The sequence below is a fragment of the Postia placenta genome, assembly GCF_002117355.1.
Source record: "Postia placenta MAD-698-R-SB12 unplaced genomic scaffold POSPLAscaffold_2, whole genome shotgun sequence".
In the NCBI taxonomy this organism is placed as follows: Eukaryota; Fungi; Basidiomycota; class Agaricomycetes; order Polyporales; family Adustoporiaceae; genus Rhodonia; species Rhodonia placenta.
The window spans coordinates 1,712,810-1,723,858 of NW_020169833.1; the positions used below are offsets into that span (position 1 = coordinate 1,712,810).

At 53.5% G+C, this 11,049-nt stretch overlaps 3 protein-coding genes across 3 annotated transcripts; 2 read left to right on the forward strand and 1 right to left on the reverse strand.

Annotated features, from left to right (window-relative positions):
- Window positions 1–446: 446 nt before the first annotated feature.
- POSPLADRAFT_1031290 (hypothetical protein) lies at window positions 447–1,721 on the reverse strand (the record flags this gene model as incomplete). Its single annotated transcript, XM_024476778.1, has 4 exons — window positions 447–661; window positions 713–1,400; window positions 1,455–1,518; window positions 1,588–1,721. The coding sequence occupies 4 exons, from the start codon at window positions 1,719–1,721 to the stop codon at window positions 447–449; spliced, it is 1,101 nt and encodes a 366-aa protein (XP_024342964.1).
- A 1,910-nt stretch (window positions 1,722–3,631) lies between these two features.
- Window positions 3,632–5,056, forward strand: POSPLADRAFT_1052838 (hypothetical protein; the record flags this gene model as incomplete). The annotated part of the gene is made up of 3 exons (XM_024480320.1): window positions 3,632–3,721; window positions 3,780–4,572; window positions 4,623–5,056. The coding sequence occupies 3 exons, from the start codon at window positions 3,632–3,634 to the stop codon at window positions 5,054–5,056; spliced, it is 1,317 nt and encodes a 438-aa protein (XP_024342965.1).
- Window positions 5,057–9,527: 4,471 nt separating this feature from the next.
- POSPLADRAFT_1132160 (hypothetical protein) lies at window positions 9,528–10,148 on the forward strand (the record flags this gene model as incomplete). Its single annotated transcript, XM_024484179.1, has 1 exon — window positions 9,528–10,148. A coding segment is annotated over one exon (621 nt), but the record flags the coding sequence as incomplete, so codon positions are not given.
- Between the last annotated feature and the right edge of the window lie 901 nt (window positions 10,149–11,049).

An 11,049-nucleotide genomic window follows, 5' to 3' on the forward strand; every position in this document is an offset into this window, starting at 1 on the left:
GGAACTCCGCATCCAGATATAGTAACACTCCACGTGATCCCTTCTCCCCCCCTTAACGTCTGGTTACGAGACTACCAGGCGTCCCCTCTCAGCTTCACTGAGTGAGGCCCGCACGTACGTTTCCACAATGGCACACTTATTCTGTTCTGCAACAGCGAAAACAGCGGACGACGATGAGCATGTGCACTGGAGCTGATAAGATCGCGATAACATTAGAAAACCAATTACGGGCTATACAAAACATGGTGATGTACTAGCACTGATGGTACACATGCACGAAAGCGAATGAACAGAGTCCCAAGTCATGACACGCCCATCGCGTGCAATGCGGCGGTAAAAAAGTAGTACACACCAATACAACACTCACACAACAGTTGGACACAATATTATACATGGGGGTGGGGAAGGCGGAGGAGCGCACGATGGTCTGGGGAAACAGGTGGCGGTCAATACCGTCCCTCGGGCGCAAGAGGCATCGGTGGGTCAGTGATGTCGAAACCGCTCCCATCTTCGCGATGGCGGTCGTGTCGCCGCCGTGCGGAGCGGAGGTATCGCGAGAAGCGGGCAGCAGCGGTTGAGAGCGGGCGTGCCGCCGCAGGCATGCGAGGTGGCTCAAGACGGTCGTCTTCGCCGGCCATCATCATCTCTAGAGCGTGGAAGTCTGCGGACAACGGGTTAGTCTGATGGCAAACTGGGAATGCTGACTACATACCTTGTCGACATATTGGACAGCTGCTGGAGAGCTCAAGCAGCCACTGGTCTACACAGTCACGGTGGAAGCGGTGGTGCCCCTCGCAGGGAAGAATACGCAGGTCGTCGCCCTCCTCAAAGTCGAGGATGCATATCGGGCATGTTTCCGTACCAATCGCATCAGGGACGACTTCCTTCACAACGGTGCCGCCGTTGCCACCTGCATCGCCGTGAGGCCCGGTCTGCGAGCGACCTGGGCGCATGCGCGGTCGCACTACGGGTTCCGCGTCCAGTTTTGATGAGCCCGCGCCGAACGAGTCCTCGCCATTCTGCCCCGCTGTCGGCCGAGCATCGGTCACATCAAATTCCTCCTTATCCCCATCCGCCTCGTCCCCGTTTGTACTCGCCCCCCGCCCATCGGCCAATGCACTGCTCACGACCTCTATTGTCTGCGTCTCCGCGTGTCCGTCCTTGCTGGACGTTGAATGAGCATGGACCTCCAGCTCGTACGACTCCTCGTCCGGGTTCTCGATGTCCTTCGGACGGGGAGCCTCACCAGTGGCAGGGTCAACTCCGAACTTGACAACAGGGAAGGTGTCGAGGATCGCGCGGGTAAGCCCGCGGGCACGGCTCTGTGCTGTGGCTCCGTCAAAGCCTGCCTCCCCCGTGCGGGGCCCGTACCGCTCAGGGTGGCGGATGGCCCGTATAGCCTGAATCATGCATGATATAGGCAGCGCACACTACGACTGAGCATAAATGCGCACCCCGGAGACGATGACCACACAAAACAAGGCGGATACACAGCCGGTGATGGCGTAGAGGATGATCCTGCAGACGAAGGTGTCAGGACACGGTAATTTTGGGGATACAAATTCGGGGAGGAACAATCGCACTCACATCGCCAAGCTTGTGTTAGGCCCTCCGGTGGTCTGAGTGCCCGTCTGTGCGGCCACGCCAGTGGCGAGATAGGCCAGGCAGACGTAGAGCGAAAGCGCATGGATCGGCGCTGCACGCGGCAGCGTAGACGACATGGTGGGCGGCCAAGAGGTTTGTCGCACAGCTGCGCTCGGGAGCCCGTGGAGGGAAGGTGGGGAGGGGGACGTGGGGTTTCACGGGAATAAGCTACGAGAGTGTGTCAGGGTCACGGCCGTTGCATGGCAGGCATCCCACCCGCTTTGGGCGCAGTGAATACCGGCGCCTTTCGCTATTTCTGCTTATGGCACGTGATTCATACCCGAGGGCGAGGCTCGTTTTGTCATGCCTGGCAGCATACAAAGGCCTGCTTTCTCCCGTGAAGCTTCAAGTCTGCTGGCACAGCTATTCCTGATACATGGCTCACTAATTGCTTGATCCTCGTGCAAATCTATCGATTTGACCTACGGCTGGCATGCACGGGTGACCAGCAGCTACCCATATCGCAGTTTAACCCGCGGGCAAACACTGCATATCATGTGACTTGCACAAGACACGACAAGGCATGCGCGACAAATCTGAGAAGTTTTTCATCTTGCCCACCCACGTCTCAAATGTCTCAATATCGTCTTGCATGTATTTTGAGCCCCGTGCTCCTGGTGAATGTACCAGTACCCTGATCTTATGATCAGGAGCCTGTTATTCTGACCTTTTCTGCCTTAGATCCATATGCCAGCTCGCCTTCTGCTTCATTCTGAACCATCTGCAGAGTTCGGTGAGTTACTTGTTATTTTTGTATTGCTTTCTCTTAGAAGCTACAGTCTGGTATCTTAGGAGTTGAATGTATATGTACATAATTAAGCAATTACATCTGCGACTAGCTATTCTCTGTATGTTCTCACACAACAATATGGTCAATGGTACCCTGGGAGACCGCGCTTGTATCACGTGAGCAGAAATCTGCTTTGCACGGTGGTTGAACGAATTTGCCCGCGGGGCAAGCGTGTGAGTGGTTGCACCAGGCATAAACTGTCGTGGTTTGCACAGGGCGCAAAGCGCTTTGACCGACGTGCAGCTTGTCAGCGGTTAAACCCAGTTCATACGGATCTTCTGGCCGTGTATCTTATGTTGCTCTAAAAAAAAACTCGCTTAACTTCCAAAACTTTCCTCAGACGTTCATCGGGAGCCGAGAGGCCCCGCATCTCGTGCACAAGCCCCTTCCGCCATCGCGCACAAGAGGTTAGACTCCTCTGGGCCAGAAAACGAGGCTTTCTGACGCTCCCGTGATCATCGAGCTAGCATATGTTATCCTCTAGATGGGGGTGTTTAGGATGTGGAGGGAATCCCACTGATAAGTGCGTGTGAGTCGGGATCATCATCTGATACTGTACCGCCAAAGCCTAGTCTCTAGCGAATGATCTCTACGCTCTCGGCTCGCGGTCTTTAAGCGTATTGCACGTATCCTCTGCTAGAGGGCGTGTTGCACTTTGTACCCCGCACCAATGTCATCTTGCTTCGAACGTTATCATGCCCAGGCAGTGCAAACGGTCTTGCAGACCGCCACTGACGAAATGTGGCGCACAGTGTGAACATTTAGAAGGCTATATCGCACAAACTCACTCCTTCCCTCGGTGTTCCCAAGGGCAACTATATGATCGTCTCTGGGACTTGTTATTTCTCGTGTTCCCTTTGGCTGCTTGCATGCGCGGGCGAAGAGTGTCTGACATGCCCACCAATGATGCATTTACGAGACGAGCTGAATCCCGCCGTGGCCATGCGCATAACTACCTGTCAGTGAAAGTACCCTGTGACCCGACACGCCCCCGACTGCGGCGACGTCCGAACAGAAACGGAGATTACGCACCCCTGCCAGATCGCTAACCCTGGTCCTCTCACATAAACTGCGCGACATGCACGCGCGACGTTTGGGCGGCCCCCGTCCGTTGGCATGGAACACCGCGTCTCCCATGCCTCGCATATTAGCCTGACAGGAGAAAGCTCAAGCAAAGGAGCACGAGAAAACCCCTCTATGCGACGTTTGCGCTTTCCTCGCCTCCTGCGCTGCGTTTGGCGCCTCATCTCCCGCATCACGTACGGATCTGGAGGGCGCTCTCACGCCGTAAGTTAGCCGATTTCTGTCGTGACGCAAACTATTGACCCATGTTTACGTATCGTAGTGGAAGAACACCAAGGTTGTAGAGGTTGTCCGACCTCAGCTGCCTGCAGAAGTATGGGAAGCCATATTGGGCTTCCTCCGGGACGATCGCCGTGCCATTGCAGCTTGCGCACTCACTTGCCGCGCCTTCATACCTATGATCAGGGACATCGTCTTCCACACCCTTCGACTCTCGCACTCCCTCACGTACTCCAACTACCTCAGCTTCGTTGCACTACTCCGGGATTCACCCCATGTCGCGCTCAGCGTACGCGAGCTCTCGATCACGATCGAGTCGGAGGAAGGACAGCCCTGCCTGCCTCCGATCCTCCCGCGCCTGCACGAGGTGGAGCGTTTGACACTCAACTTCTCCGGAGGGATGTTTGACATGTCCGAAGACACGCGGGACAGACTCTCGACGTACTTCCACAGTGTCAAGAAGCTTCGCCTAGCGAACGTGCGCTTCGACGGGACGGATTTGCTGCAGCTTCTGTGCGCGTGTCCGGAGCTGAAAGCGCTGCACATGTCTGCGGTGTACTGGCGCAGGTCGTCTCTCTTACCTGCATTCACCCCCGACTTGGCGGCGATCGTGCCTTCGGCTCCCGTCGAACTAGACGAGCTGATCTTGCAGACCCCGCCAGCGCAAGTCGTAGCATGGTTGGTGCGAGGCCCGTTCGCGCTGCGCCCGCGTCGCATGGACTTGCATTGGGACGGCTCGACGGACGGGAAGTACGTTCCTAAGCTGTTCGAGTCAGCGGGAAAGTCGTTGTTGGACCTGACGCTGGAGTTCCCTGGGTGGTTCTCCTTCAGAGAAGGTGTGTACGGCAAGCAATCGCTGGATTTGCCATTGACCGTCATTGCATAGCCATGAATTTGTCACATAACACGAACCTTACCTGGCTCCGCTTCGATAAGGTCTGGGTCGACGGTTCACAGCCACGCTTCGTGTACATCCCCGACCCCGTCCAACTCCATTCCCACGACTGGATACCTGCTGCATTGTCTCGCCTCCAGTCACCGCGTATCCAGCAAGTGCATTTCAACATCGAGCTCTGCAACAGCGGCGAACTATCTGTTCTGGACTGGGAACTCATTGACACGCACCTCGTCAGGCTTGCACGCGGGTCGGACGGGAAACTTGTCACAAGCTTCCACGTGCTTAACTCTGACTACAAGCCAGCGAGATATAATGTTACGGACGCCATCATGTATCGTTTGCCCAGGCTGCGCGCAGCAATGGGTAGGGTAGGAGTGGTCTATACGCACTGGCCGAACGTGGAGGAGTGCTGGTTCCCCTAGAGAAGGTTCACAGTTCATGTCTGTTGATGAGGATCATGATAACGAACGAGAACGAAATATAACGTGCTGCCTATACCATCCTCTCAGAACGGCCCAAGCCTTTCGCCACAATCTCGCCTTTCAAATATCACGATCCGCCACACAGGACGCGAGGCGCCAGACTGGCGAGATGCACATCGTAGCTGATGTCGCTGATTCCCAAGCAGTCTACAAGAAGCACTGGGATCGATGGTTCTGATGGAGTCGGCTATCACAACTTGCTAGCAACGTGCACTGCAACAGCGTACAACTGACAATCGCCGCGATGGTATGTCTTCGTAACCTGTCTTCTGGCCACCGTCAAAGAGCCATTGTCCTGGGATTTCAAACTCAGCGGCGTTCATTTGCTTGTCCCGTTTGCGGCCTTGGCAAAGCTTCCGCCAATCATCGATAGGCATTCCCATCACAGAGAAACGCGTGGGTGGAGCGGAGTGCTTTGGCCCGCGTATTGCCGAGTGCTTTGGCCAGCCGCCCGCCGCCACAGACCGTCCATCGTCCGTATAAGAGGCCATCGTTTCCGCCTGTCTTTCTCACTACCAACTCCCACCCGCTCCTCTCCTATACTCTTCTCTCGCCCACGCTCAAAGGTCCAACATATCAAGTCGTCTCAATTCTTGTTGAGTTGTCTTTGTCTGCTTTTCATGTGCATTGGCTTGTTGTTTCCTCGTGTCCTGTCGCATTTTGTGGCTGCTTTTCATGTCGTGACATCCCTCGCGGCTACCCTTCGTGTGTTATCGTTCCTCATTTGTTGTTCGCCTCTTTGTGTTCCGTTTGCTCTCGCTGCGCTACATTGTCGACCTGGCCGCCACAAGCCGCCACAAGCCGCCACAAGTTCCTGGTTAGTCTCGGGCTACCTCTGTGGGGCGTCTCCAACCCTTGTTTCTCTATTGGGCTTGTGGCACGCTAGCTGGAGGTTCTTCTGCTCCTGGTCTGGCTGGTCTGGCTGATTCGACACTGATCTGTTCCGACATCTTCTCGACACACTGCCCCCAGGCTATACAAGAGGCTCGTCTGTGGCTACATCACGACCCTAGTGCCACAACAGATGAGAAGACTAGGGAATCGCTCTTAGGTAGCCACGAGGGTTACTACTTCCTCAAGTGAGTGTCTCAAGCCCGTTGCATATTCGCCGTACTCATCTGACTTTCAGCAGCTGGGCAATCTGCTTTCACCTGTCGGTGCTCTTCTGACGGTCTTTCCACTGCGTGTTCAGAGCTTGAGCTGCGATATACTGACGACGTTCAATGTGGCTCTAGGCTTTGGGGCTTTGTCCAGCGTCCGGCCTGTGGTATGCCTCGTTGACTCGTCTAGCCATTTCTTGGTGACTGCTGATGACACTTGCTGACGACGTTCTCCAATCACTCCCTGCTTCGTCCTTCCTCTACTTGCTTAGTGTTCGCGTTGTGGCTTGGATGAGTGGTGTGCTGTTACTGTTGAGCTTGTCTTTGGCAGTGCTTCCGTTTGGTTTGCGAATCTCAGCCGAAGCAAGACCACGTCTGGTACTTGTGTGAATGGTGAGTGGCTCATCGTCTCATCACACACCAGACTAACGCTTTGTCGACAAGCGTGATGTCCGTAGCGTGCAAGCATCGCTGTAAGCGTCAAGGTCAAGGCAAAGGTCAAGGCAAGCATGTCAAGGCGTGAGGATAGCTCCAGGCAGCATTGACTACTCTGGCTGACTTGCTGGCTGATCGCGCTTTCGAGGCCTTCTACTTGCATTCTGTCGATTTCAAGAGCCGCTCTGACGCCATTGAGTCCCTATATCTCTGATGGATGTCCGCTCCCTTCTACTACTAAGACTAGTCTTTCGCTGCCCAGGCTCTCTGTTCTGCAACCGTATGTGTGTTCACTCCTGTCGCCCCATGGCTCCTTGATCGCTCTTCGGCTGTTTCGCAAAATTTCGATCTCATGACGAAAAGGTACGTATCTCGAGGGAGGGCGAACATGCATGTTCGTCCTGGCGCAGACCTTTACGTGGTCCTCGGGATAAGTACTCTCCGATTCAAGCGAGGGTATCGGCAACCAACATACGTGAAGCGATGTGTTGGTTGCTGGGACCCTGTCGGCAGAGGAAACCAGCATGCGCCTAAACTTTCACGTCTCATTGGGGCCATTCTGCTGCTGACTGCGCACTTGTACCACACTCACTGGCTGACTTTGCTATAAGCTGTTCTCGGGTAGAACGCGGGGCTTTGGTGTGAGACTTGTTGAGTGGTTTCCCCGCAGATGTCCGCCTTCCGGCATAGAAGACCTTCCATTCAGATACGGATACCTACTGTTTGCTTTTACCCGGTCAATCGCTCAATATGACTTATTGTTACCTAATTTGCCGTCTTCTCTTCATGTGCTTCATTTCTCGCCACTCTCGTGTTGTCGCGCTCATTATGTTTGTTTGTTTTGACATCTATCTTCAGGCGATTCACTGCCAAGAAGTCCATGGCATGTATATGGCGACCTCTATCTTCTATTTTGCTTTTGTGATGTGTATTTTGGCACATCTCGTTCTCGTGACTCTGGCCAGCTGTCACAGCTGTCCTTTGTCTGTCCTCTTCGTCTGACTTGTGCGTCCAAGATGTAGCACTGACCGCCTGCCATAATATAGGTCCGTCCATTGATCCGCTACCACATTTATTCAGTCTCATGTTCACTACAGCCACAGTTCCCAGTTTTGACCACGCCACAATTGAATTGCCAGGATGCTCCGGAAAACCGACTTCCATAAATGCTAGACTGACGGTCTGCAGGTAGGTGGTCGTCTAGGGCTGTTATTTTCTTCAGCCAACTAGTGGCTGTGGTTGTTTTAATTGATCACCTCCTGCTTTTTGGGGAAAATCCTACGCGTGTTATTTTTAAGCTGACCTGCATCTGTCGCCTGGTCGCCGACATGCCATACAACTCGACCAAAGTTTGAGAAGTCAGGATCAGGCATGCCTCATATATTCGGGGCAGGGCCTTGTACTATCAGGACGTGGCCGATCAAATCCACTCAGGCGTGGGTAGCCTTGACGCCGTCGTGAAATTAAGGTTCTACCGGTGTTTGATTCGGCCGTTAGGGACTTCCTCGCTGACGACCTGACGAAGCCAGGAGCGACGTAGAGCCTGATACACCGGAGTATCGAAAACTCTATGATGCTCAACAAGTTCCTTTTGAGAAACTATTCTGCCGCATTGTCTGCGCCCGCCGCCTTTCTGTGGCACTCTTCGAGTGCATGTTGTCTATGCTATGTCCCTCTCCATACCCGTCATTCATTCTTCAGGCTTCTCGACAGGCATGTCCAGTACTGTAATTGAATACCATTCACATGGATGGTGTCTACCTACAGCGGCACCGGACCACCGTGCCTAGTCTCTTGCGAAGGTCAGTATGAGTATTCGGACACCGACGCTAAGTTGACTCTCCGTACCTACTTTTGCATTTGCATAGGCCTGCTGCATGCATCTAATTGTACCATTACGACAACGATATCCAGGACAACCCAAGTCACGACCGCGGCGGGTCTCCGCAACAGATAGAACACCGGGCAATCACCGTGCATGACGTACTTCCTATGAGTATGTGGCGGTTATCTGTACTAAGCCTGCCGATAGTAGTGCAGTGTTTTCAATAATACAAGGGAACCGTAAGCCACACACCGCCGTCCATTACAGTCATGCCCCGGGCTAACACATCCATGTCTTAGCCTTTTCCATGACCACCGAGTGCCAATGTTCCTTAAAGTTGAAACACGGAGGAATTATGCAGCCGACTATACGAAGCCGTCTTCTAATTCAATGTCTTCGGCGACGAATGGTTTGTCATTTTCTTGGTCAACGCGGAAAAGCCTGCACCCGAGCGATTTCTTCCTGAAGCCTCGGGGAACGCACGCGCCGGTGTGTCGGTGGCATAGTCATCAGATATTGCCACAGGTGATTTCACGCCCCTGTTCTGTGAAGTTTGTCTGCTCCCTAGAAGCCGTATGATAGAACGAAGTGTTCGGCATTCCAAGAGAGGTCGGCACCCTCTCGGCCGTCATGTCCAAGTGCTTTGGAGGCACAGAACTTGTGTCATTCCAGGGAACAATGGATGAGAAACTCCAGAGGAGAGTCTCGTAGCCCCCCGCACACACGCATATAAAGAGGGCGGCTCGTGTTGCCAATACCATCGCTCTTGGTCTTCGCTTTTCCACCTTCAACTTGTACGTGAGCATTCTGTTTAGGCTCTAGCTCCACAGACTCATTTTTGATGGATTACTCGACAGAACAAGCTAGTCATGCGCATGTTTATAGTACCGTTGGTTGCGTCCATTATCGCCGCTTGCACGTTCAGCAAGGTCAGTAATATCGATGTAAAGCTAGGGAAACTCTGACGCACCTAGCTTAACAGCTCGCCAGTGTGGCCGCAGCTTCGTGCTCTTCGCAGCCGACAAATGTCACGGCTGTCGTCGTCCAGGCAAATACCACGAGCGACTCGGAACAAGTCTATGTGTTCAAAGGCACCCAGTACATTCTCATTGAGATCGTAAGCCACACTGACTCTCTCGTCTACGGGCCCAAGACCATCGTCGACGACTGGGTTTCGTTGCGCCATGTCGGATTCACCACCATCGACTCCATCCTTCCCCATCCGACTAACATCAATCGGACATACGTCTTCTCCAGGCAACACTACGTCCTCATCGAGTTCCCTTCCTATCCCGGTGCTGGAGACGACGTCCTGGTCTACGGCCCAGAGGAGACCGTCTTCGACTGGCCTATTACCCAGGAATCGCCCGCCGGCACTTACGACGTGACGCTCCTGTCTCCCGCTTCGCCCACCAACGGCTTTTACGGAGCGTACTTCTTCAGGGGCACCGAGTACACGAGTTTCGTGTTTGCTCCGAATGCGGATGACCAAGGCATAACCTACTCGGAAGCGCACACTGGGGCGGACATCGACACAGACTGGACGTCCCTCGATCAGGCTGGTTTTGCCTCGATCGACATGGTGATTCCCATCCCAGTAAGCCCCGCAAACAATAGCTGGGTCATCAGTGGCCCGCAGTATGGAGCCATACAATTTGCTCCAGGTGGGTAGTTGTCCAGTGATCTGGAGTCTCTACTGACCTCCCGCACACAAGATGGTGACAACTTGAACGATGTTCTCACTGAAACGGCGCGAAGCGTTGCTGCAAACTGGCCATCGCTTACCGAGGCGGGCTTCTATTGAGGAATACGTCTGTCCCTGCTGGTGGCCCGTGGGGCAAGCTGTTCAGTGACTTCCCGAGAGACCTCGAAGGCCAATTTCGTATCAGGCCATATGTTTCACTGTTAGTCAAACTTCGTCAAATTTCTTGCTTCAGATGTTATGATACCTTGCAATTGCCTTGTTGTCGTATGATCGTTTTGATATAATGCATCGTGCACCATGTGCCTATTGACCCTAGATTCTAGACGAGATGCGCTGCTTATGAAACGAGCGGGAACGGACAACAATAATTTCCGGTCCTAACTGATCTGCGCCACGTCTATGAGACAATTTTTGCGCTCACATTGGTTTGTGGTCTGTGATGTCAGTAGCGACTGACACCTGGAGGCCTTACTATGATTAGACCCCTCTTTATGGACCAGACCGACAAGACTGAATTTTGGCAGACAACAGTTTTGATATGTTCAACTTGGATACGCTATCAACTCTGATTCTGAATACTTGTATCGAGGAGGGTATGGCGTACTAAAAACACGGCTCATTACCCCTTACATAAAATCGCCCCTTCGAAGTTGTGAGTGGTGTCGGGACAGATTGCAAATTTGAGAAAAGGTGCAGCTCTCACATCTTTTTGTGCTGGGGCTTCCTTCAGCATCCCGCCTTTTTTGTTGTAAGAATTTCATGCTGTGCCTGAATACTTTCATTTCCAATGAAGCACAAATCTGGCGTCACGACTCACAGGTTCAAAGCGTGATGACATACGCGGTGGCTTCTCTCCCAACACGGTAGT